Source organism: Nuphar pumila, chromosome 10 (assembly GCF_984573655.1).
Source record: "Nuphar pumila chromosome 10, dmNupPumi1.hap1.1, whole genome shotgun sequence".
NCBI lineage: Eukaryota > Viridiplantae > Streptophyta > Magnoliopsida > Nymphaeales > Nymphaeaceae > Nuphar > Nuphar pumila.
This window is the reverse complement of record NC_143258.1, coordinates 96,505,139-96,532,426: the sequence shown is the minus strand read 5'-3', so window position 1 is coordinate 96,532,426 and position 27,288 is coordinate 96,505,139. Positions and strand designations below refer to the sequence as shown.

General features: G+C 36.9%; 1 protein-coding gene across 1 annotated transcript; it reads right to left on the bottom strand.

Moving 5' to 3' along the window:
• Nucleotides 1-1,297: 1,297 nt before the first annotated feature.
• LOC149827478 (oligouridylate-binding protein 1B-like) lies at nt 1,298-26,140 on the bottom strand. Its single transcript, XM_090019390.1, has 12 exons — nt 25,929-26,140; nt 21,700-21,761; nt 21,250-21,352; nt 7,234-7,310; nt 7,093-7,154; nt 6,920-7,007; nt 3,982-4,057; nt 3,868-3,898; nt 2,943-3,059; nt 2,522-2,607; nt 2,087-2,260; nt 1,298-1,949 (listed from the first exon to the last, which is right to left on the bottom strand). The coding sequence occupies exons 1-12, from the start codon at nt 26,016-26,018 to the stop codon at nt 1,680-1,682; spliced, it is 1,236 nt and encodes a 411-aa protein (XP_089875516.1). The 5' UTR covers nt 26,019-26,140; the 3' UTR covers nt 1,298-1,679.
• Between the last annotated feature and the right edge of the window lie 1,148 nt (nt 26,141-27,288).

Below are 27,288 nucleotides of genomic sequence, written 5' to 3'. Positions count from 1 at the left end.
CCCCCGTTTTATGTCTTTCATCCCCAGTCCAAACGGGGCGAGGCGAGGCGGGGCACCGTTGTCCCCCGGTCCACTGCCATCCCTATAGATCTGCTCAACTTGGGAGAGCTCATATAGATAAAATATTATATATTTTATGTATAATAAAAATTTTAAGAGTATTATACAAAAAGAAAAATGCATATAACATAAAAACAAATAGACGAATACATGAAAAATATGAACTAATAAGTGTAATATATAAAACATATCTACTCCAATGCGGGCTGGTTCAAAACCCCAGTGGTACGTTGAATAATAACTGGTGGGGGTCGAACTAACCCCAGCTTGCCTTTAAAAAAATATCAAAGATAACTATTTTAAGTATATATATATATATATATAACATAAAATGCTTTTACATGAGCCCGTTTATGTTCGGCTCATCTCATTTAGCTCGAGCTTGGATCAGCTAAACACGAACATGAGCCCAGTTACAAGCTTAAAGCTGAGCCTGTACACCCTGTTCAGTTCGTTAGGCTCATTTACCAGCCCTAGAAGAAAATCTGATTCCAGATATTACTCAAAACAAAAACAAAAATGATGCCAGATACTGAATCCAACCTGGTTAAATAGTTGGACCAAGGAGAGTCTCCCAAACCCGACTAAGTTCAGGTCCGTTACGATTGGGTATCCAACCTCACCAATACCATTGACATGGCTATTCTTAGATATAGAAAAAGGAAGAAAAGAATTCTAAAAACAGTTTTTTCTTATGCTGATTGAAGCAACATAGAAGAAAGATAGCTATACTGATCCAGTATGCCCTAAATGCGTCGGTGAAAATTGACAATCTTAAAAAGACTAGAGGCTCCTTTTTTCCCATTTATCAACATCTACTTTTCCAGGCTGTTCGACTCTTAGTATTGGAGCACAACATATTTTGAGGTACAGGGTAACAAGGTTTCCTTGATGTTACTAGTAATCAGTGCTAGGCCATTCGTAACATTACTATGCCTTAAAACAAAAGAACAAAAAGGCTTGGTGCAATGGAATCACAAGACACCTGTTAGTGTGAAAGGTGAAAGCTGGATCCAAATCCAACACCACCTCTTAGCCGTGACCAAATCAGCTCCCTTAAACTGTCAGATTTGGGAGAACCTACCAAATCCGAATTAAACGGTCTATCAGATAACTTACCCAAACCCACACCGTTGACAACCCCATTTAGATCAAAGGCTGAATCTGCTATAAAAAATGGAGCTAACCAGGTTCTCTTGATGGTTACCAAACTTGACACAATTAAGAGAGTTTTGACTTTTGTCAGTGCCCAGTATGCCTCTGTTTTTAACAAGTATACTGCATAGTGTGAAATATGATGTTTCAATACATTTACAAAATCAAACAAGACCATCATGATGTGCAGCATCCAGAAATTCAGATACCAGAAACTCTGACAAAGAAGACCGCCAATCATAGGTATCCACACACTCAAAGACAACACACGGTAGAAGAATGGAACCAGACTCACAATTTAGGACCAAAAGAACAGGATAAAAAACTGTGTAATTCTAAGATCCAAGGCTATGTAGACTGAAATTCATGTGATTTTAACAAGTATAGCAGCAGACACCATGAAGCATAACTTGAAGTTCGAAAAAAGAAACCTCTAAAAGCTTCTCTCATCATACCATCCTGGATCACTGGTAATACATGAGCTGCTGAGCTGCAGTTACATTCTGAAATCCACCGTCATAAATTGCTTGACTAGCCCCAGCACCCATTCCCATGGCCGCTTGCTTCAGAGCATGCTGACCTGGCATCTGCATGAGTGCCTGACCAGAGCCCATTTTGGACAGTGCCAACTGCCTCTCATATAGGTCTGCAGCAGAAAACATGGGAAAAGGAGCAGGTGGAGGAAGTGGTGTGGAGCTTGTCCCTGGTGGAGTAGGCTTGCTGCCCCATGAACACTGCGTACAAGATTGCAGGACAAAATGAGCATAACACATTGAAAACAGTGGGACATGGCAAAAACAGGAACGGGTTTGATGAAAGAGAAGATGAGGGTAAGAGCAAACCCTCACAAAGCAGGCAGAAGATGTTCTACCTTGATCGGTTTTCCACAAAGAATGCGTCCATTCCCCATCTGGATCGCCAAAGCTGCCTCCCCATGGGTGCTGTACCGCACAAACCCGAAGCCCTTATCCCTCTGCATGCGTACTTCTTCAATCACTCCAGCACCAAGCGCATGAAATTGTTGGTGGAGCTCCGCTTGTGTAACCTGTCCAATGTACTTCATAAAGCATCACTCACAGCACAATGGCACATGAACACCACACTCCAACAAAGTAAGCAAAACAGCTCTATGACTTGTCTCCAAGAAGAAAAGTTTCAATAGTGGATCCTGTTCAAGCATGACAGAACTAGAGTACAAATGGGGTACCAGCTACCCAGCAGGACGTAGGCAGTAAGACACGTGCATAAATGGGTGAAAGTAACAAGTCAGAGAAAAAATTATAAAGGAGTTAAGGACGTTTCTTGCCTCAGGAGCAAGGTTGCCAACATAAACGGTGGTATATGCAGTATTATTTTCAGGAGCATCTTCATTTGAAGTCTCTTGGCCAATTTCTGCAGCATATTACATAATTTGAAAGTGAGACCAGAAATATGATAGAACTTGAAGAAGATTACATAGGAATAACTGAGACCCTATGACCCAACGAACTAACTGCTGGTTCACCTTTGTATACTATACTTTTATATAATCAAATAAAAAGGAATATGAACCTTCACAGACTTCTATTCATTTTTCATTGAATCTCATCATCTTAAAAATTGTCAACCTCGTGCAATCCTTTACTGAACATGAAGTAATGCAGATGATTTAGAAACCACAGAAAGTGTACTGGTGCATGTCATGGGACACCTCATTAAAAATAGAATACTACAAACCATCCATCTACCTGAGGTCCCAGTATATTCTACCACACTCTTGGCATCTGAGCTTTGCTTGTCATCGCTGGCACCTGCTCCCTTTGTTGCCCAGTTGCAACGAATCTGCCTACTGCCAAGCCATTTCCCTGAGAAATAAACAGGGCAAAAAAGTCCGCTATAACAAAGAAGCTCAAGATTCCAAATATCAGCACTACATCCATGGGATCAAAATGAAAATTACTGACAAGAAAAGCCCCATATAAGTTCTCCTGATTTATATTTGTGCACCCTTAAACCCAACCATGAAAGAAACAAAAATCATACTCATGATATATATATATAGAGAGAGAGAGAGCGGCATTGCATGCAGATCTGCTGCATAAAAAAATGTATATATATATATATAGAGAGAGAGAGGCATTGCATGCAGATCCGCTGCATAAAAAAATGACCTCAAATATATATATATATATAGTGTGTGTGTGTGTGTGTGTAGGGGAGGGATACATGGTGATTCTGTACCATGATACCTTATGGTGGTACACACTCTTGTTTGCATAGATCTAACCACCAAATGGTAAATCTAACCATGCAAATGTGTTTAGCAAGATTTATTTAGTATATTACAAGGTTTTATCATGTTTAGTACACCATAAGATTCCATTTTTGAGATGGTGAAAATCAACGGCTCACAATTCATGAAAATAAGGGTGGTTTAAAGATGTTTTAAAACATCATATTTGAGTCGACTTTAACACAAGAAAATAATAAATAGTATATTCTAAGCATGATTCAATGGTTAGATTTTGCTTTTTGGAGCTTAGATCTATGTAAATCAAGTGTGAACCACCGTAAGATATGGTGGTACAGTACCACCATAGAATCACCCGACGCCCAATATTAGATTTGAAAAGTAAATGAAGATGAACCCTCCGAGACCTATTCATTAATTACCAGTTAAGTCATTAATTGCACTTTGGGCATCCTGAAACAGACAATAAATAAGATTATATTAGACTTTCTTCAAACAAAGGCAAAGAGAGAGAGAGAGAGAGAGAGGTGTCCTACCTGCTGATTTCTAAAAGAAACAAATCCAAAACCCCTAGAACGACCTGTCTTCTGATCCCACATAACTCTTGCATCTCTGCAATAAATTCCAAAGTTGTATAAGTTTAGTGTGAGATCATAAAAATAGATAATGTAATCCATGAGTATCACAAAAGAGGCTGGAGCATGATATAGAGAATAGCACCCCATAATTGCTACCTAAGGAGTAACCCATAACACTTCAGCCACCAATCAACTTTTCCTTGGGAATGACTTTCTGGTTAGCCAGGCATGTAAACTGAATCAACTGGTCCACAGACACTAAATTAAAACAAGGTTTGCAGTTTGGACACAACCCAAGCAACAAGATTTAAGGATACCCACAGGCATGCTTGACAGCTGTTTCATACATAGAAGGGGAAAAAAGAACAAGGAAATAAGAAATGAGTTGGTCAAGAGAAGCTTGCTGGATGATGTCATTCTCTAGGTTGTCAAAGGCGGCGCCTAGGCAGCCTGAGCGTAGCCCCACCACCTGGGCGATGCAGTTTGGGCGGTGGAGCCCTACTTTTCCAGCTAGGTGGGGAACGCCTGGGGGGGGGGAGTCGTTGACCAAGTGTCAACAACTATAAAAAGGGGGAAAAGGGTTTTTCCCCTTTTTCTTTTCATTTTCATTCGACTCTCTCCCGTTAGGGCACGAAGAAGAAGAATTTCAAGAAAAAAAAACAGGTACTCTCTCTCTCTCTCTCTCTCTCATTTTTGGTTGAAATGGTTTTGTGATTGTCTGTTGAACTGTTATTACTTATTAGTATCCATGTAATATATTTATGTTTCTTTGATTTTTTTCTCTAAATTGTGCACTTTTATAAACTTTTTAAAAGAATGAGTTTAGTATTACTCATTATATATATATATATATATATATATATATATATATATATATATATATATATATATATATATATATATATATATTAGTTATGTGTGTATATATAAGAGTTGGGCAGGCTGTTAGTATTATCAACTTTTTTCCTTCTAAATTGTGTGTTGAACAAGTACTCTCTCTTAATAATATTTTATCAGGTTTTGTAATATAACATGTTTACTATGCTTGACGATAGCAATATCTTATGCTTTGTGTATTTGGTGTTGATTAATTTTATGTTGGATACATGTTTGTTGTTAGTTTTAGTACTTTGTTTTAAGAATTTAGATTATTTTTAAATTATTTGGAATTTGTTGATGGTTGTTTGATTTGCTTATTCAATTGTTTTCGTTATCACTGATCGAACACATTACTTGATTCTTATCATTTTTTAGAACAACGATGAAAGGGGGTTTTCCTGCAAGTGCTAGCGAGTCGACTCCAAGCTTGACATTTCCAAATTTAGAAGATATGCAAAACTTCAAGCGAAGATCAAGTGATCCGGCATGGGAGTGGGCCTACATTAAGGATAAACACAATCCGAATTTTGTGGCATGCCTTAGATGTAGAATAACTTATAAATGAGACATATATAGAATAAAACAGCATCTACATGGGATTGGAGGAATCGTGAAGGCTTGTGATAAAACTGCAGAAATCAAGCAAGTACTTTCTAAGTACATGGAGAAATCAAAGAAGAAGATAGATGAAAAAAATAAGAGAAAGACAGTTAATATATATGAAAGAAGTGAAAGTTTGTTCTCAGCTTCTGATTCTGACGAAGGACATTCAACTTGAGAGCATCACAAGCAAAAGGGCCTATGGAATTGTACTTCTGAAGTGATCTAGCAGAGAAAGGAAGGCAAGCAAACAAACAAACCACGTTAGAGAATCGCTTCTAAAGTTACATTATTTTACATCACTGTAGTGATTAGATTTATTAATTTGTGCTATAAGAGGTCGATGGACGGTGGAGGTCTTGGAAGATGCCTTTCAAAAGATCCTGCATTAAAATATTGTACACCAATTGACTTAGAGATGCCTCTCAAAGGAATAGTGAAGTGCAACTTTTGTGATTTTATAATGCATGGAGGATTGTATAGATTTAAATGTCATGTTGTGGGGCATATCAACTCCACTCCTTCGAATATTCGTGTTGAGCTTCTTATTAGTTTTAGAGAAAATGATAAGAGAAAGACACAAGTACATGCAGCATTTGTAATTCAAAAGATGAAGATGACTCGCCATAATCATCTCAAGAAACTAAACAATGCAATAAATGAAGAAAATCGTTGAAATGAAGTTTGCTACGAAAGAATGAAGATGACTTTCATATATAGACATATGTTTTAAATTCTATGTTTAGTTAAAGTATTGTGTTGTTAAATCTTAAATGTTTTGTGTTGGACAATGTTTTGGGCAGGTTATTTAATATAATTGTCTTAGAGTGTTTAACAACATATTTTGTTTTGCTATTGCTTATTGTTGATTGATTTTATGTTATATACCTGTTTGTTATTAATTTTAGTAGTTTGTTTATGTATTTGTATGTTTTTTTGTTTTTTTTTATTTGGGGTGCCACCTAGACCACCTAGGCTTTTTAGGGGGCTCACCGCCTAACACCTAAGACAACTAAGGTCATTCTCAATATCCTTATCATTTATGTTCTGGAATATTACAGATGTTAGAAGCTGTTTCCTTTTTTCTGTTGTACTATCACAGTCTAAATCATGGTACGTGATTCATGAAAAAAAAACAAGATTGCATTATGTGACCAAACAGGGAATATGTTTTATCAATGCTGGTAATCACAAGGCACCATTTCTATGTGATTTATAAATGGTGGTCAACACAAAGCATCATTTCTACACAATTTAAAAATGGTGGTTAATACAAAGCACCATTCCTACGCAATCACTACCATCGCCTCACCCATCCCCAGTTTAAAAAAGAAAAAAGAAAAAAAAACAGATAGGAGAAAAGCTAAAAGAGCACTGGGAGTAAGAAATAAGATGAAGCTGGTCTAACGGATCTTACGAACAGCTTGGATAAACAGAAAAGCATGCAAACAAGGTGGCATCTGTAACCTCAGGGCTCAGATCACCAACAAAGATGTGGTAGTGCCCTGCATGAAACATGAATAATCTAGTAAGAAATCATTCTGAATGACATGGTACAATCCATGGTCCAAAAAACAAGCATACATATACCTGATGTGTCCTCTCTCTGACTGCTGGTATATGCCCAATTAACCTTAATTGGATGACCAAACCTGGATTAAAAGTCATCAGAAAGAAATTAGACACCTTTAAAATAAATACTAACTAGACAACACAAGACACTATACTTACAGATGCCTTCCGTTAAGGGTCAAGATAGCAAGTGCAGCAGATCTACGGTCAAAATAGTCTACAAAACCAAAGGATGACTGCACAAAGAACAATTCAACCATTCAAGTTAAAGGAATGTGTTAGATGAAACAAAGGATGAGAATATGATAATGAAATTGATGGCTTATGGCATTACTATGCATCCAGTGCATTTGAAGGAACAGTTATAACCAAGGTTGTATCGTATCGTTACCCACATCAGTCGGGGCAACAATAAGATACGTATCGTACCATATCCCATCTTAAAAATTCATAATTTTTTAATAAAAAAATTTCAAAAATTCCAAAAAAAATCATGAAAAACAGAAAAAATAACAAAAATTCTAAAAAACTTATAACATATGAAACAATGATGAATTGCACAAAATAAAACCATAAAATCACATATGAAGCATTTATGTCTCTATGAGCTGCATAAGACATCATCAAACATCAACTATCTGACAAGAACAATGCAAAATATTAAATATCTTGCAATCAAGAACATGTCACAAGACTCATACTTTTATATTACATAAATAAAAATATTATGAAAATAGTTGCACTCGATTTTCAATCGGTTTCAACTCATTACTTGAGTGCCCCATTGTCAAGTGGGATCATCAGATGTGAGTCGGCCCTCAAGAGGTCTTTAAAACAAAAAGAAAAATGAATCGGCCATTTTTAAAGTGTGACGGTGTATCTATACAGGACTGTATCGTAAGATACATATACAATACAGAGAAATAACGATATGATACATACAGGGTTGTGTGTCAAGTGTGTATCATATCGTTATTTCCCATAGAATCGATACGTGATACGGTACGATACTTACAACATTGGTTATAACTGATAAGACAGATCATGCTTTAGTAAGTTTTGAATATTCATGCATAAAAATCTACTCTCTGAACTAATGGGAATTATCTATGTCTATATAAAAAATCAGTTAAGTACAAAATGAAGCAGTGAAGAGATACTAAAATTAAAACCTTGATGCATAACTAGAACTAAATTACACAAATGGATAACTTTGATATTGCTGCAGTCATTGGACATGACCATAGAATCCAAGCAGCATTTATACATTGCATGCTGGCAAATGATGAATATTGGTTCAATTCCCAAGATTGAACAATAAAAAAAAAGGTTCAATTTCAAAAAAGGAAAAAAAACTCTGCCATGGATCTGCTCAATCACATTATTATCAGTTGATATTGATAACCTAGTCATATTCATAGTAAGCACAGGAAAAAGTTATTGCCCCAAGGTAAATGTGACATGTATAAACATACAAAAGCAGATCCAAACAAAGAGTTGCCCTTAAGCATAAAATGTAAGGAAATTAAATTTCAAAAACTCCAACAGCCCTTTCTGATACTACAGAACATGTAGGGAGTTTAGACATTTTCATGCAACAAAAATCATAGCATTATTAAGAATGTAATGAAGATTGCGGAATTACAAAATCAAAGTTAACATGCATTATTACAAACCCAATATGAGATAATACACAAAGCACTAAGGCACTACACAAGCACAAAGTGAATACAAGATTTCAAAGAGTCAAAAAGATCACAACATAAAAACTATATTCTTTATTGCTCGTAACATGCTTAAGGAAGCATTAACAAATGGGCACTTGAAGTCCCATATTTATAGGCTACATCCAAGAAGTGGGAACTCCCAAGGAGCCATTGGGAGCTCCCAACGGTCATATTTTATGACCATTGCGTTGGGAGCTTCTGACAACGCTATGGTCTCAATGACCATAGAGCCCCTACACAAATACAAAAAGAAGGAAATAAAGGAGACGGACAAGAATGTCCATAGTGGACAAAAATTATTACGAGTGAAAAGACAAAAATACCTTTGGTGGGTATTACTTATTATTATTATATATATATTAACACCCCCTCAAACTTATGGTGAAATTACCGAAAGTTTGTTAAGGATAAAGATAAACATAACAAGAGCTTTCGTAAAGAAATCTGCAAGCAAATACTCTGATGTAACATATGGCAACTCAATAGTTCCTCTCAGATTTTCATCGACTACATAATGACAATCTATCCCAATGTGTTTGGTTCGCTTATGGAAGGTGTGGTTGCTTGCAATGTAGATTGCACTCTTATTATCGCGACAGATCTTGAAAGGATTTGAGATGATCACTCTCATGTCTTTGAGAAGACTTCTTAGCCACACAAACTCTATTGTTGTCATAGCAATCACACTAAATTCAACTTCAATTGAGGACAAAGATACTTTTCGTTGCTTCTTTCACCTCCATGAAATTATAGAATCTCCTAAGACAACACAAAAATCATTAGTTTAGATTCTATCATTAGGGTTTCTTTTCCAATCAGCATCAATATAAGCAAGCAATTTTAAAGAGGAGGATGAGGATAAGAAAAGCCCTTTGTTTATTGAATTCTTAATGTATAAAATAATTCTTAATACTGCACTCATGTGCACAATCGTTGGAGCATATTGGAATTGGCAGACTACATGGACCTCATGGGCTATGTCGGGTCTTGTAATGGATAGGTAAGTGAGGGATCCGATCATCTGTCTATACAGTGTAGGAACTTCAAGAAGAGTCACCTTTAAGTCTTAATTTTGCATTGACAACCTCAAGAGTCTCCACCTTCTTGTCATCAGAAATCACAGACTTATCAGAAACGTCAGTTGTCAACTTCATCAGAGATAAGATATATATCATGTGGAAGAATATGCAATCTCAATACCTAAAAAAATCTTAAGAAACTCATATAAGACATATCAAAATTTACTTTTAACACAGATTTAATTTCACTAACTCCCTTTTTGTCACTTGTAATTATCATGTCGTCAACATATAACAACAATATCACAATATTTATACTTGTATTATTAACAAAGAGATCATGTCAGTATAACATGATCGAAAACCCAATTTTATCATAAGAGTACTAAATCGGCTATACCAAGCATTAGGAGATTGTTTAAGACCAGAGTTACAGTCGAGGAAGCGGGAGCGGGAAGCGATACGGGAAGCGAGAGCGGAAAGCGAGGCACTTTCAAAAATTTAGGAAGCGAAGAAGCGTGGGACCACTTAGAAGAAAATTCTGAACCGTCTCGGAAGCGACCTAGGAAGCGAACCGGAAGCGAAAAAAATGGGTAAGCGAGGGGGAAGCGCGCTTCCCATAAATGGGAAGTGTGTTTTCCATAAAAGGGAAGTGTGCTTCCCAAAAAAGGGGGACGCTTCCCCTCACGCTTCGGAAGCGCGCCGTTTCGCGCTTCCCCTTTTACCTAGGCGCTTCTGGTAACTCTGTTTAAGACCATATAAAGTCTTTTCTAATTTTAAATTTTTTTCTTGTTCAATCTTAAAACCTAGTAAGATGAGAGAGAATAGTTTACGGTGGTTTGGACATATTCGGCGAAGGCCTAATGATGCTCCAATTAGAAGGATGGAGAAATGGGGAAATATATTAGTTAAAAGAGGTCAAGGTAGGCCTAGGAAGACATGGATGGAGGTGATAGGAAAGGATATGAATGCTTTGAACCTCACCGAGGACATGGCATTGGATAGAAATGAGTGGAGGAGAAGGATTCATGTGGAAGACCCAGAATGATTTTCTTTTTTGGTTCATATCGCCGACCCCAATTGTTTTGGGATGAAGGCGTAGTTGTTGTTGTTGTTGTAATCTTAAAACCTAGTAGAGGATCCATGTAGACTTCTTTACAAAGATCACCATTGAGAAATGCATTTTCACATTTAATTGGTAAATAAGCTAATTTGGGGTGGATGCAACAGCTATGAGAGTTCTAACCGAAGACATTCTGGCTAAAGGGGCAAATATTTTTTCATAGTCAATTTTATATTATTGTGCATAGCCTTTGGCAACTAACCTAGTTGTGTATTGCTCTAAGGTTCCATCACTTTTAGTTTTAACTCTAAAAACTCATCTGCATCCTATAGATTTCTTTCATAAAGGTAAATTCACTATGTCCCAAGTATGGGCTCTACGAAACTTCAAGCTTTAGATTCAACGCTTCAATTCAACGAGGACAAACTTCGGCTTCACTATAATGAGAGGGTTCATGATAAGAATGAATGGTTAGAAGACATGTCTTATAGTTTGGTGAGAAGGATTCGTAGGATACAAACCTATTAGGTGGAATGAAAATTTTATTGGATTTCCTAAGAGTGTTGTCTTTATTTGACACATCTTGACTAGGGGTTTCATTTAACGAAAGATCTTGAGAGTATCTCTCATAAGCATTTGTTTGGTTTTGTTGACCATGCCGCGGGTATAAACTTGAATATTTTGAGAACTCAACTAAATTATCATCATTGTTAAATAATTTTAAATTACTACTATCGGGATTTTGATAATACAAAGAAATATCATTATCATTCAAAGAGGTATCATAACTTAATTCACCATCATTTGATTCATGAGAATCAACTTTATGCCTTGGCAAGAAATCAAACAAGAAAGCATAGACTACTTCATTGTTACTTTCTTTATCAAAACCATTTTCTTTTTCTAAGAAATTCACATCCTTGGACAAATAAAGTTTGTTAATCTTAGAATCGAAACATCTATATCCGTTTGGAGTTTCTTCATATCACATAAAGACAAGTTCAATTGCTTTTAGAGACGATTTATCATTTTTGTAAGAAAGTACATACCATTTACAACAAAAAATACTAAAGCTTTTGAAATAGGATGACATTTTAAATAAATTTTCAAATGAAGAGGTATTTCGCAAAACCGAAGAGAGCATTCTATTTATCAAATATGTTAAGTTAAAACGGCTTTGGCACAAAACTTTTTAGGAACATCTTTACAAATAAGGTACTAGCAGTTTCTATGATATGCCTATACTTTCTTTCCGCCAACCCATTTTGTTGAGGGATTCTAGGGAATGATCTTTGATAAGAAATTTTAATTTTCTTTAAATAATTTTGAATCATTTGTCATATATTTTCCACCAGAGTCAGATCAAATGATAGAAATATTACTTTGAAACTAAGTCACAGAGATTCGGCCAGAAGGGTGCCACACCCGAGTCGACACGACACGACGTGGGTGTGGCACCTGGTGCGGTCAACATACCCAGGGTCTTAACAGTCCAATTCTGGACTTTAAAACAAGAAAAAATCGATGAAATGGGGCTGGGAGGGGGATTAGGGCAAAAAATCCCCCCCCCACTCCCGACCCCAACGCCTCCTCTTCTCCTCTGAGCCATCTCTAGCGCGGCGACTCTAGGTATATCTCCTTCAATCTCTCTCCCCCAGTCTCTCTCGCTCTTCTCGGCTAAACCCCTGCCCCGCCTCTCTCTCTCTCTCTCTCTCTCTCTCTCTCTCTCTCTCCGTACCTTTGTATGTCTCCTTCCATCTTTCTCTCTCAATCTCTCTCCCCCTGTCTCTCTTGCACTTCTCGGCTAATCCCCCGCCCCGCCTCTCTCTCTCTCTCTCTCTCTCTCTCTCTCTCTCTCTCTCTCTCTCTCTCTCTCTCTCCTCCTTTGTGTATCTCGCTCTCCCTTGTGCACCATTGAAATATCTATCATTGCTTTTTTCAAGTATAGACCTAAGAAATGTCTCGATTTCATTTTTTTGCTCACAATTTCATGTTCATACAAATCTTTATCTTTCGGCAAGAAGTTACATACATAAACAAACAAGCACATACATGCACGCAAAAAAGAAAATGGGTACTCTCAGTAGAGTGAAATGCCTTTCCCAGATGTTTATGTTGTTTACTGTACATAATACATGACTTGCAAGAAAAAGATCTTTGTGGTATTAACAAATCTTATATGAAATTAGGCCATTGAAGGTGTGCCTAAGATAAAAGGATGGTTATAATCCAGCAACATGGATGCTAGAGGTGACATGCTAGAGGTGACCTCTTCAGAAGAAGAGAATCACCTAGGAGTGGGTTTTGCTGATATTTACAGGAAATCTAATTTGTACAGGTTTTGTCATTTTATTTACTGATGACATTATGATAATTGTTTTTTATTTCATTAGTGTTAATGTTAACTGTTAATATATATATATATATATATATATATATATATTGTAATGAAAATAGCGGAAGCACCAATAATCCAAAGAACTCTTTAAAAGAGTCAAACAAAGAGCCAAGAACACAAGCACGGAAAGTGCACAAATAACCCACTAAAGGGCAAAGTGCCTAAAAGGCAAAAATATATTGAAGAGAGAGATAAAGTGGGCTGAAAAACCCTTACAACACAAGAAGGAGAGCCCTCTTTTTATAGAGGAGAAAAGTAGAAGAGAGAGGGACCACATGAGGCTCCCTTCTAGTCGTTGGGAGCCCCAACGGTCATATTAATAATGACAGTTGGGGCCCCAACGACTAGATGTTGGGGCCCCTAATGGTCCTATTACAAGGCTTAAATAATAAAAAGAAAAAAGATAAAAAGACAAAAAGAAAATAAAAAAGAAAAACCTAAAAGTAAAAATGTATAGAATAATTACAAAAATACCCCTATCGGGTATTTAGACGTACAAAGAGAAATAAAGAGTATATATATATATACATATATATACACATTTTAACATGCCTCCTCAAACTTTACGGGGAGAAGACCGAAAGTTTGCCAAGAAGAAACATAAAACGCGGAGTTGAAAGCCCTTTGGTGAAGAAGTCTGCCAACTGATATTCTGAAGTAATATATGGTAGTGATGGTTCCTCTGAGAAATTCGTTTTGAATGGGAATCCATTTCGATATGCTTGGTACGCTCGTGAAATGTATGATTGCTTGCGATGTAAATCGCGCTCTTGTTATCACAACACATCTTGGTAGAAGAAGAAATAAGGATGCCTATGTCACAGAGGAGACTTCTAAGCCACACAATTTCCATAGTTGTCATCGCCATGGCCCGATATTCAGCTTCAGTAGATGATAGAGAACTTTTTTGTTGCTTCTTGCATCTCCACGAAATGAGGGATTCTCCTAAAAAAATGCAAAAAACAGTAGTTGAGATTCGATCATTGGGATTTTCATCCCAGTCTGCATCAGTAAAAACAGTTAATTCAAGAGATGAAGAAGAGGCTAAGAAAAGCCATCTGTAGATGGTGTTCTTGATGTATCACACAATTCGCATCACGGCCGCCATGTGAACTATAGTAGGAGCATGCTGAAATTGACTTGCAGCATGAACTGCATGAGCAATATCCGGACGGTTGATGGATAAGTAAGGGATCCAATCAATTGCTGATAGGGGGCAGGATCCTCAAGAAGAACGTCATCCTCAAGTCTCAACTTTATCTTTATAACTTCAGGAGTTTCAACTTTCTTTTCATCCGAAACTCCTGATTTGGTACAGATGTTTGTTGCTAATTTCATTTGAGATAGAATGTATCCTCGAGGAGAATACGCCACTTCAATACCTAAAAAATAACTTAGAAACCCCAAGTCAGACATATCAAAAGTTTTCTTTAACATAGACTTAACATTATTTACTCTCTTTTTGTCACTTACAGTGATGATCATATCATCAACATACAGAAATAAAATAACAATGAAGTCACATGTTTTCTTAACAAAAAGAGCAGTGTCAACATAACAAGAAATAAAACCCAAATTGATTAATACATTACTAAACTTGTCATACCAAGCTTTGGGAGCTTGTTTAAGGCCATATAATGTCTTTTTTAATTTCAAAATTTTACCATTTAAATTTATGCCAGGAGGTGGTTCCATATAAACTTCTTTACCCAGATCTCCTTTTTAAATAGCATTCTTGACATCAAGTTGAAAATGGGTCATTTTTTAATAGAGGTTATTGCAATAAGGGCTTGAATACTAGTCATTCGAGCAACAGGGGCAAAAGTCTCATCATAATCAACCCCATATTCTTGGGCATATCCTTTGTCTACTAATCGAGCTTTAAATCTTTCTAAAGAACCATCACTTTTAGTTTTTACTTTGAAAACCCATCTACATCCAATGGGTTTCTTGCCATTAGGGGGATCAATGATTTCTCAAGTTTGTGCTTTATTAAGTGCATTAAGTTCAGGTTTCATTGCTTCATTCCAATGGGCATATTGTTTGGCATCATTATAATGGGATGGTTCATGGAAAGAATGAAGAGTTAACAAACAAGCTCAAAAATTTGGAGAAAAAGAATCATAGGATACAAATCTATTAGGTATTTTAGAAATATGATTTGATCTTCTTTGAGAGGATTCTTCTAACGATTCATTTTGAGAGAATTTTTCAAGAGCACAAGGAAGATTATTTTCATTTCTTCTAGTATAAACTTGTGTGTGACTTATTATATTTTCATTTAGGTTTCATGTAGATCATGTTGCTCATCATTTTGAGGTTCAATATGATCCTCAATGACACTTTCAGGAGGTTCAATAGATTCAACATGATTGTCTATGCATTTTCCTTGAGGTAACAAGTCAAACAAAAAAGAATAAACAACATTTTCATTTAGGTTATGCGAAAAACCATTTTCTTCTTCTAGAAAAGTAGCAGCTTTTGAGATAAAAAGTTTGTTATTTAATAGGTCAAAACAGCGGTAACCTTTTTGTTTTTCGTCATATCCTAAAAAAATACATTTAATTGCCCTTGAAGAAAGTTTATCGTTTTGGTGAGTTAGAACAAAACACTTACATCAAAAAACTCTTAGTCTTTTATAGTCGAGAGACATATTGTAAAGTTTTTCAAACGGAGAAAGATTTTTCAAAGAAAATGAGGGTATTCTATTAATTAAATATGTTGAAGTCAGAACAGCTTCGGCCCAAAAGGATTTTGGAATATTTTTGGAAACTGAGTTCTTGTTGTCTCTGTTATGTGTCTATGATTTCTTTCTACAAGACCATTTTGTTACGGAGTGTTTGGACAAGAACGTTGATGAAAAATTTCATCTTCTTTCAAATAGCCTTGAAAATCATTGGACATGTATTCACCTCCCGAGTCAGATCTAAGAATGGACAGGTTTCCTAAAAATTGATTTTTAACAATTGCATGAAATTCTTTGAAAAAAGAGAAAACCTCATATTTACAATTTAGGAAGTAAATCGAGTAAAATCGTCAACAAAGACGACGTAATATGAGAAACCTCCTTTAGATACGACAGGAGAGGGACCCCATACATCGGAATGAACAAGTTCGAACGGCCGTGTGAGAACATAATTTCTTTGAGGAAATGGAATAGCTTTAGATTTTTCAAAAATGCAATATTTACAAGTCATGTGTTTGTCTTTACAAGTATTGTTCAAAAAAGGAAAAAGCGACATCTTTAAAAAGTTCAGATGACCAAGTCTCTTATGCCAAACTTCAATACTTTTGACATTACAAAATTACAAAATGACTTGGATGGAAAGGTCAAAACATCCATAAAATAAAGATCGCCCCTCCTATAGCCTTGCCCAATCAGCTTCCCTGACCGAAGATCCTGCACGGTACAATCTTTAGGTGAGAAAGAGACTTGGCAACCATGATCGGTAATTTGAAAGACCGAAAAAAAATTTAAGTTAACTTTTGGAACAACTCTTACTTTATGGACCAAAAAGTTTTGAGAGGATTTCAAGTCAAGTGTTCCAATACTTTCAAATTTTAAAGGTGTCCCATCGGTCGTTGAAACATACGAAAATATAGGGTCGGAAAAAACATTCGAAAGAGAATTTTTATGAGATGTCATATGAAAAGAAGCACCAGAGTCTAGTATCCACGTACCTGGAGGTGATGATGAATAGGCTATGACAGCTCCAAAAGTTGATGTTGAAGAAGTCTTGAGAAGATGTTAGAGGACTTCAGAAATTTGGCAAAGTGTTTCTTTGATATCTCCATTGATATTTTCTTCTTCCTTCTTTGGAGTGTTTTCTCCAACCGCGGCCACATTTCCTTTAAGCTTTGGACAAACCAGCTTAATATGCCCTGGTTCATTACAACAGTGACAAATCACTCTCTTTCTATGCCCATTATTTTTGGAAAAATGGGGCGGTCTATATGCTTTTACATTTGTTCCCGGCCTAGTAACGGCCAAAATTTCATCATTCTTAAGGCTTATGCCAAGACGAGTTTCCGTTTGGCATACTTCGGCAAGAGCATCTTCAATAGGTAAGGCTCTACTTCTGTGAAGAAGAGATGCCCTAACTTGTTCAAATTCAGGCCTAAGCCCATGAAGAAATTGAAAGAAAGGCTCTTTTACAATTTGTTCTCTTCTAAGCTCAATATCTTCCGGAGCCACCCACTTGGGCTCAAGAAGAGCGAGTTCATCCCAAAGAGGGGTTAAAGCATTAAAATAATCACGAACACTCATGTCCGCTTGTCTAATAGATCTAATCTTTTCTTGACAAAAAAATTGTCTAGCTAGATCTTTTTGGGTATACATACCCGTAGGGAAAAACCATGTTTCATTGGATCTCCTAAATTTTGCAATGTTGGCACAATTTTTAATATCAGCATTGTTCATGATACTTTCTCAATCTTCTACCTTGGATTGGTGCTTATCAATGGCTTTGATGCGGTCATCTCTATCTAGAGTTCTCTCAACACCTCCTTCAATTTTGGTGAGCTTTAAGGTGGGTTCATGAGTGGTGCCCAACACAAAGCCCCACAACTTCTTGCCTCTTAGATGATTTTCCATAGCCGATGCCCACATAAGATAGTTTGCGCCATTGAGTTTGAAGGAGAGCTTAACTCTTGATTCATGCTCCATTGATGACGGGAAAGATAAAAAAAAGATCTTTCAAGAATATTGAAAATCCAATGGCTTTGATACCATGTAATGAAAATAGTGGAAGCACCAATAATCCAAAGAACTCTTTGAAAGAGTCAAACAAAGAGCCAAGAACACAAGCACGTAAAGTGCACAAATAACCCACTAAGGGGTAAAGTGCCTAAAAGGCAAAAATATATCTAAGAGAGAGATAAAGTGGACTGAAAAACCCTTTCAACACAAGAGGGAGAGCACTCTTTTTATAGAGGAGAAAAGTAGGAGAGAGAGGGACCACTTGGGGCTCCCTTCTAGTCATTGGGAGCCCCAACGACTAGATGGTGGGGCCCCTAGTGGTCCTATTACAAGATTTAAATAATAAAAAGAAAAAAGAAAGATAAAAAGAAAAGAAAAAAGAAAAACCTAAAAGTAAAAATGTACATAATAATTACAAAAATACCCCTATCAGGTATTTGAATGTACAAAGAGAAACAAAGAGTATATATGTATATATATACGTATGTATATATATAAGTATATGTATATATATTTTTTATATATACACATTTTAACATCCCGCACCCCTGCACCCAAGTTTTTTAAAGTGCCGCATCGCCGCACCCGCACCTATGTGACATAGTTTTGAAATTGATTTTTAACCATCATATGGAATTCTTCAAAGAAGGAAAAAACATTTGATTCTAAATTAAGTAGAACATAATAAGAATAACAACCCTTTGATATGACCAAAGAAGGTCCCCATATATCTGAATGCACCAACCCAAAAGGTCTTTTTGAAAAAAAAGTTCTTTGAGGAAAGGAAATATATTGCATTTTTTCAAAAATACAATCTTTTTACAAGTATTATCTTTTTCATTCCAACAAGTATTTGCAAATGAGAATAGATATATCTTGGAAAAGCTAGGATGTCCCATCTTTTGTGAGATATTTCAATATCCTTTTCTTGGACATAATTACAAAATGACTTAGAGGCAATAGACAAAAAATCTATGTAATAAAAATGAAAAATCTCTTCTAGTTCCTTGTCCAATCTGTTTCCCAAACCAAAGATCCTGCACGATGCAACCTTTTGATGAGAAAGAGATTTCACATCCATAATCAGATATTTGAAAAATAAAAAATATTTAAATTAAGTTTAAAAACAACTCTTATTTTTAGAACAAAGAATTTTTTAAAGTTTGAATTTAAAGTGCCAATGCTTTCAATTTTTAAAGAGGTCTCATCGACGGTTGAAACAAATGATAAATTTGGGTTGGTGCATATATCGGAAAGAGAATCCTTATAAGGGGTCATACGAAAGGAGGCTCTCGGATCAAGAATTCAAGAGCACATACATCGAGGAGAAGAAGAGGCAACATCGGCAGCGGATGTAGATGATGATTTGAGTATTTGTTGAAGTGTCTCCGATAGTTGAGAAAGAGAAAAAGTGTCTCCTATTTTGCGTCTCCTCCCTCTTGGGTGTGGATTCTTCAATGAAAGCCACATTGTTCTTGAAATTATCATTGAGCTTAGGACAATTAGGTCTTATGTGTTCTGGCTCATTACAATAGTAGCAAATAGCTTTTTCTTCCACAATAGTTTCCACCACTATAGTTATTATTATTAATATAGTTATTTTGCCTCCCAAAGTGTGGAGGTTTGTAAGACTTCACATGATTGTCGGGCTTAGATACCGCCGACACTTCATTTTCTTCTCTTTTAGACATGCCAAGACGAGCTTCCTCTTAACATATTTCGGCAATAGCATCCTCTGGAGGAAGAGGAGTAGATCGATAAATAAGGGAAGATCTCACTTGCTCATATTCAGGGTGAAGACCATACAAGAATTGAATAATTGTTCTCTTTCCATTTATTGGTGCCTAAGTTCCATATCTTTAATGGCAACCCATTTTGGTTCCAAAAGTGCCAACTCATCCCATAGAGATAGGACACTAAAAAATCACGGACATTCATGTCCCCTTGCTTGGTAGTTTTTTCCTTTTCTTGCAAAAAATAGTCTTTATTTTTGGGTATACATACATTTCATAAATGACCATGCTTCATTGGCGTTTATAAACTTAGCAATGTTGGCACATATTTTTATGTCAACATTATTCATAAACCATGCAAGTACTTTTGCAATGTTGTCCTCTCAATCCTCTACTTTGGATTGATAATCACTAATGGCTTTGGCATGATCACTTCCTTCAAGAATTTTAACTTGTTATGCTTCTTTCTTGGTGAGTAAAAGAGTTGAGGTTTGGGAATAGTGTCCATCACGTATCCCCAAAGCTTTTTTCCTTTAAGATTATTCACCATGGTGGAAGCTCACATCATATAATTTGTGTCATTTAGTTTGAATGAGAGATCTATCTTAGAATCATACTCCATTTTGAATGTGAGAAGGAAGAGGGAGATAAAGAAGTAAAATATGGAAGAATACATCTTCTTGAATCACCTCAATCACCACAAGCACATGAACACTTGATGGTCACTCTCCGCAAGTTCAAGAGCACTATGGCTATGATACCATGTAATGAAGTATGCGGAAATACAAAAGAAAAGTGCACAGGCACTAATACAAACTCAATATGAGACAATACACAAAGCACTAAAAGCACTACAGAGGCACAAAGTGCATACAAGACTTCAAAGAGTCAAAAAGATCAACACAACATAAAAAATATATTCTTTATTGCTCATAACATGGTTAAGGAGGCATTAACAAATGGGGACTTGAAGTCCCATATTTATAAGCTACATCCAAAAAAGTGGGAGCTCCCAAGGAGCCATTGAGGGCTCCCAACGGTTATATTTATGACTGTTGGGAGCTTCCAACAACTCTATGGAACCCATACACAAATACACAAATACAAAAAAGGAAAAATAAAGGAAAAAGACAAGAATGTCCCTAATAGACAACAATTATTACAATGAGTGAAAAGACAAAAATACCCCTGGTGGGTATTACTTATATATATATATATATATACACACACACACACACACACATACATATATATATATATATATATATATTTTAACAAAGAATGCTATCATTCAAGTTGGTGTTGGATGCTTTGGAAACCAGAACAAACATTACATTTGATAGAATACAAATGTATGACAACTAAAGAAAATTATGGCATTCCATGATAAACTGTGTCCCACTGTCCATGCAGGATACAAAGAGAAGCAATCAATTAATAGGCAGAGAGCTTTCCAATCTGAGTGGCTTAAATGACCATAGATGAGTGACATGCAAAGCTTGAAGGAGATGAAAAAATCATAACACAAAAGCAAACCTTTTCTTTCTTGATAAGCTTACATCCTTCAACTAGCCCTGTAGACTGAAAGACCTCAGTAAGCAGAGCTTCAGTGACACCAACATGAATATTACCTACATATCTGTAAACGCTAAAATATTAGCACATGAATTGAAAAAACATAAGCAAGCTTGATAAAATAATTGTTAAAAATTAACATGATCATTACAAATTAAAAACACTACACTTGACATGTTCCATATAAAATGACACTATAGGAGAAAAAAAGAAAAAGATGGATCCCTTTCTTGGAGGTAGACAAACATATGAAGAAAGAAAACAAAAACAAACATTTAAATCGATCTAGCAAAAGAAACATTTCTTGCTTCAGAAAGCAAAATTACAGTGAAACCACGGTAGTAACAGAAGTACAATAAAAATCGAATGAGATGACAAAGGTAAGAATTGAAGTTGCTCTAAAATACTCACACACTACGACAAGAGCTTGTGTCAAACCCAGGAGGCAGGTTTCCACTTGGAATTGGTTCTATCTGCAGGAGGAAGAAAAATAAGGTACTGTAACTGGGTTGCAAATATCAAGCTTTCAAACATCAAATTTCCAGTAAAGATTTTACTTTCCTACACCACTATTGTATCGGGAGCATCAACATACTACCCGGCAATTATGTATGACATAAAAGAATAAAGAACGAAGGAAACAGCTAAATAAGGTGAACAATGAGACAACTTTCACAAACAAGCAGTCAATTTTTTTCCATTGCAAGATCTAAAAAGGTTTAAAATTAAAACAGAAAAAATGTAAGGCTAGATACTGAGAATATGACATTTGCAAGATACTTTAAGGTCTTCGTGTTATTGTCACGTTGTGAACCCTCATAAATCTGTTTTTCACCAAATACACACAAACACACACGCACATGCATACGTGCACACACACATACGATAGTACATATATGTTGCAATAATCCTCATTGTCTTATTCTTTAGTTTTTAATTTGAAAACCTTCCAACCTTACAGCAATTTGTAGGTGTGGAAAAAGGAACGGATGGTTTTAATTTTCAATATTTCATCGCATATTTGGCAATCAGACCCTACAAGGCTACAATATGATCTCTATAGATTTACTTAGCAAAAACTATGCATTAGATTAGAGAGAATTTTTATGTTTTATACATAATTATAAAGGAGACTCAAAATTAATGATTCATATTGTATCTAAATTTTACAATAGTAAAATCAGGTTTTCTTATTGAAATAATTTGATCCAAAGCATGGTTTCTACTAAACAAGCAATGATAAACATATCCGTTTATTCAGATTAAGCAGAAACCACCCGCAACATTAAAAACTAAAACTGCTCATTTCTCGTCCACACCCTAAAATTAAAAACACAGAATTAGAGCATTTACAAAGTGAAAGTTACATAAGGTCCATATCAATCTATGTCACAGGCATTCGGCCAACCAGGTGCCGCACCCGCATCGCAGGATCAACCCGTCCCTGGGTGCGGTCAATGCACCCAGGGTCATTTTGGTCCAATTTTTTTATTAAAAAAATATTCTGCCCAATGAAATGGGCTGCGGAGGGGAGGATTAGGGAAAAAAATTTTGGTCCTAATCCTCCCTTCGTCTGCTCTTCGTCGACCGCTTCGTCGCCGACCGCTCCAGGTATGCCCCCGACTCCCTCTGCTCTCCTCCTCTCCTCTCTGTCTTTTCTCTCTCCCTCTTAGAATGTTGAGGTCTCTGTGTGCACGGCTTGTGCTTTTTGGGTGTCTGTGTTTGCTTTCCCTATGCCACAGCGGAATCGTGTCCCTACTCGGTGCTAACGGCTCAACTGCAAGGTTTCTTGTGCATCTTGCCAGAGGGCTTGGACATGCGGCTTGACAGGCCACACTGCAACGTTCTGTCGTTGTTGGTTTCCTTGCCGCTATGTGGGCTTTCGAATGTTCGGTATGTGTTGGCTCAGGTGGGGAGTCGAAACAGCTCTCCTTCCTGCACTGATATTTTCAATGTTGGAATCGACGGATGATGCTTCGCAGTTGTGTGGCCTTCGGGCCAATGCTGCGTTGACATCATCACAAGAGGAGTTCAGTGGTACAGTCATGTCAGTTTTGAGGTTTTTGAGTGGGAGATTCACTAGCTTGTGTTTTTAGAAGATTTTTTAACCAAGTTTCACGTGATTTGGAGAAGTATTGGATTTTTTATGACTTTTCCAAGGATTGCTGGATTGTAGAAACGTCCTTGACAAGATTCAAGAAATCTGTTGAATCTGATCATTTTTCAGTGTTTTTGGTTGGGAGAATAGCATCATTCAAGTTGTTTTTGATATAGAAGTGTGAGAATTGCGTAAACAGATTTGACACTTTGGGTGAGATTTAATGTGTTTTTGAGAGGGTTCTTGCAGGCGGTAGCCTAGTTTCAGGCTGTATTGGGCACGACCCTCTTTGTGTTGAGTTTGGGCAGTGTGCTTATTGATTTAGCATTGGTATTGTACTTCTTCATGTTTTAATGCTATTCTTTCGGCTAAGTCAATGTTTTTTAGTTGGCTTACCATCCATTTTTTAGTGTTGACTGCTTGTATGTGATGGTATTCTCTATTTCATTTATACTTTGTTGGGGCTTACAGCATGTTGTTGCTTGTTTTTGTTGTAGTTGTTGAGTTTTGCAGCACTTTGTTGGGGCTTTTACCAGATTTAATTGTGATGTTAGTTTTTATGATGAAGAATAGAATTGTAGATTGTTAATTTGATCTATTGCATGCATGATGAATTGATTTGATGATATTGTAATAATTGTTTTTTATTTCATTAGTGTTAATGTTGTTAACTGATAAAACTTAAAAAAAATTTTTTTTTTGCCGCACCCCAACACCCAAGGTTTTTGAAAGTGCCGCACCCCCGCACCCCCGCACCCGCACCCATGTGACATAGATATCAATCAAATAAGTACACCAATGATGCAAAATTAACTCCTAAGTTTTAAATACCAATAATGTTTCAAGTCCAGGCCCACTTCATTCTCATTATTATGCTCTAATTAAAATTGTTTCTCCATAAACTATGCTCCAGTCAAACCATGCTTTAAAATTGTACATGCTACCCAAGTGGGACCTTTATTTCCTTTCTTTCCCTTAATTTACGAACACTCTACACTTATTAAGGAACGTCACTTCCTCACTTCCTCCCTTCCTCCCTCCCTCCCCTCAGTGTGTGTAAATGTACCAGGGTCCCTAAGTACCTAGTGACCCATCCCATATATAACAAATGTACCAGGGTCTCTACGTACCTAGTTACCCGTGATGCTGGTGTGAATGCCTGAGACTGAGTTCAGTGTTCAGATACAGTACCCTTTCTAAAGGTCATTTTCTTTTTTGAATAAATAGGTAAAGTTTCGTGATATTTTGCAATATCTATGTGCATAGATTGCAGCCTCTTCTTCCAAACCAGTTGGAGCTCTCCATTCCAATTCATGTATAGAACATCTGATCTTTCATCAAACCATCTTTGCAGATAATAATCTCTGACTGTTGCCTTTGTGTTCAAATTCGCTATCAAATGTTCTAACAAAATTGAAAAATAAATATATCTTTTAACTTTTCTCTCTTCTCAAGCAACTACATTCCTTTTAGTACTACATGAAAAATCCATTTACTTTTTCTCCCTAAATTTGCACCAGGCAAACCATCCACATGGGTGTAAGCAATTTTTTCTGTAATTTAACTGTCTGAGTCCTATCAATGCCACCACAAGCAGCTAAACATCTTTACATCTCTTGACATGCCACTGTAAAAAAATGGTCACATGATGTATCACAGCCTAAAGCATAAAGCATAATCCAATCATCCATTTATTTTTCATTTTATTGATCATGAAGCACTACCACTACTAAGTATTATCCATCACAAAACTTCATTATTTATTTCTCACAATGGCATCGAATTTGAAAAGTCAGAAGGAAACAGTGTGTTATCAAAACAAGCCAATTATCCACGTAAAACGAACACTTAGGCTGCTCTTTCTTTATGTAAGACCTGAGAACCCAGATCTGTACCATAACATCAACACTGCATATTGACTGAAAAATCCAACCCCGAAAACTTAGCATTCACATAAGAATCACCAAACTTGGGGCTCTCTCTGTCAGCTGACATTGGAACGAAACGGCAATTTCATCGATAAAGAGGCATCCGCATTGAAAGCGCTAAGCTTTCGCTCAGAAAAAACGGCACCGAAAATGACATCACCCGCTTCAATCACCCTCCGCATAAGCATCCCAAACTTCTAAAACCAGACTACAAGATCAATAAATGAAAATTAAGGGTTCACCCTGCCCGAGAGAAAAATATTAGCATTCAGCCCCCAAAACTCCACGCTTCAGATTGATAGAAACAGCATTTGCAAACCCCAAACACCGCTCTAAGCACGAGCATTTCCAGACTACAACACCCACACACAAATTTAGCCCCCTCCCCTAATCCCAACAATCCCCAGAGCCAGACTTCACTAAATCCTCGACGCCCGGGACCACACTCCGACTCCACGAACCGAACGCCACTCCTACTCAAGAAACCCTAACTTCAGAAGCAAAATGGCGAACAGGACCGAGGCCACGACCCCATAAACCCCAAAAAATTGCCTAAAAAATCCCAAAAAAGAAGAGGAGAAAAATGGGGGGGAGGGGGGGTGGAAGAAGCGTACCTGTGGAGTGGGAGGAAGAAGGGCGGGGTGGTACTGCTGCTGAAGGAGGGCCTGCTGCATCAAAGCCTGCTGCTTCAGCCTCTGCTGCATTCTTGAACCCTAACCCTACGGCTATCCCCCCAAAAATTTTAAAAACAAATGGAGAAAAAAAAAAGGGAAGGGAAAAACCCTAAGAAGAGGAACCGAGAAGACCTCCCTCTCTCTCTATTTCAGAATAAGAGACCCGAACGCCGAGTATTTATAATGCCGAGGATCCCGGGCCTTCGTAATTACTATCTACCCTTATTTTCTTGAGAAAATGACGAGGACTTTTTTTTCGGGGGGTGTTTATATGAGGGATAAAAGCGTAACTCACTTGACTAAGGACTTCATAATTTAGGGCTGGTAAACTAGCCAAACAGGTGGTGTTCAAGCTCTACTTGTTTTTAAGCAAGTTGAACCGAGTTTAAGCTTATGATGAGCATCAGGATTTGGACCAACTCATTTACGAAAAGAATGCAATGTTCTATGGCTTGATGCAAAAAGAATTGAATTGTTAAACTATTGATTCCAAAATAATATATTTTGACTACTTTTTTTTTTATATTTACACAGAAAAACCACTCTCAGGATAAGAAACCCGGGTTCCCTTATGGGAGGCGCCATGTTTCGGTTTGGGTAACGGGTGATGCCCATAAGATTTGAACTTAAACCGTCTGCCTAGCAGCCTAGGCCCTATCCCACTACACCAAACTCCTTTGGATCTTACACTACAACAACAACAACTACGCCTTCATCCCAAAACAATTGGGGTTGGCGATATGAACCAACAAAGAAAATCATTATGGGTCTTCCACATGAATCCTTCTCCTCCATTCATTTCTATCCAATGCCATGTCCTCGGTGAGGTTCAAAGCATTCGTATCCTTTCTTATCACCTCCATCCATGTCTTCCTAGGCCTACCCGGACCTCTTTTAACTAATATATTTGGGTCTTACACTATGAATACTTATTACAGTATATTGTGTGCAAAGTATATATAAGAAATGTTCTATTACTAGTTAATGAGCCTATACGAATCCAGCCAAGTCGAACACCTGTTGTTTGAGTTCAGTTAGCTGAGATGGGATTGCACACTTTTGGTTTGTTGATGCACCAAATGTGTGCATCTTTGTAATACAACTTGTCAGCTGTAGAGCTCACCAGCAGATAAAGGGTGACCAGGTGCAGCAGAGCACCAAATGTGTGCAATCATATTGCACCTGATCTGATGTGGCTTTTCATGTATGCCCCCAGATAACGGGGACTTGTAAGCAGGGATGAACATGAGCTGAGCGTGAGCTTTTCTAACTCTGCTTGGTTCAAAATATTTCTGTCCAA

Coding starts and splice junctions, on each gene's coding strand:
- LOC149827478 (XM_090019390.1), bottom strand. CDS start 26,018: ATGCAGCAGAGGCTGAAGCAGCAGGCTTTGATGCAGCAGGCCCTCCTT. Junction 3,899..3,981: donor TTTCTTTTAGAAATCAGCAG/GTAGGACACCTC, acceptor TGTCTGTTTCAG/GATGCCCAAAGTGCAATTAA. Junction 2,608..2,942: donor AGAATATACTGGGACCTCAG/GTAGATGGATGG, acceptor AATATGCTGCAG/AAATTGGCCAAGAGACTTCA.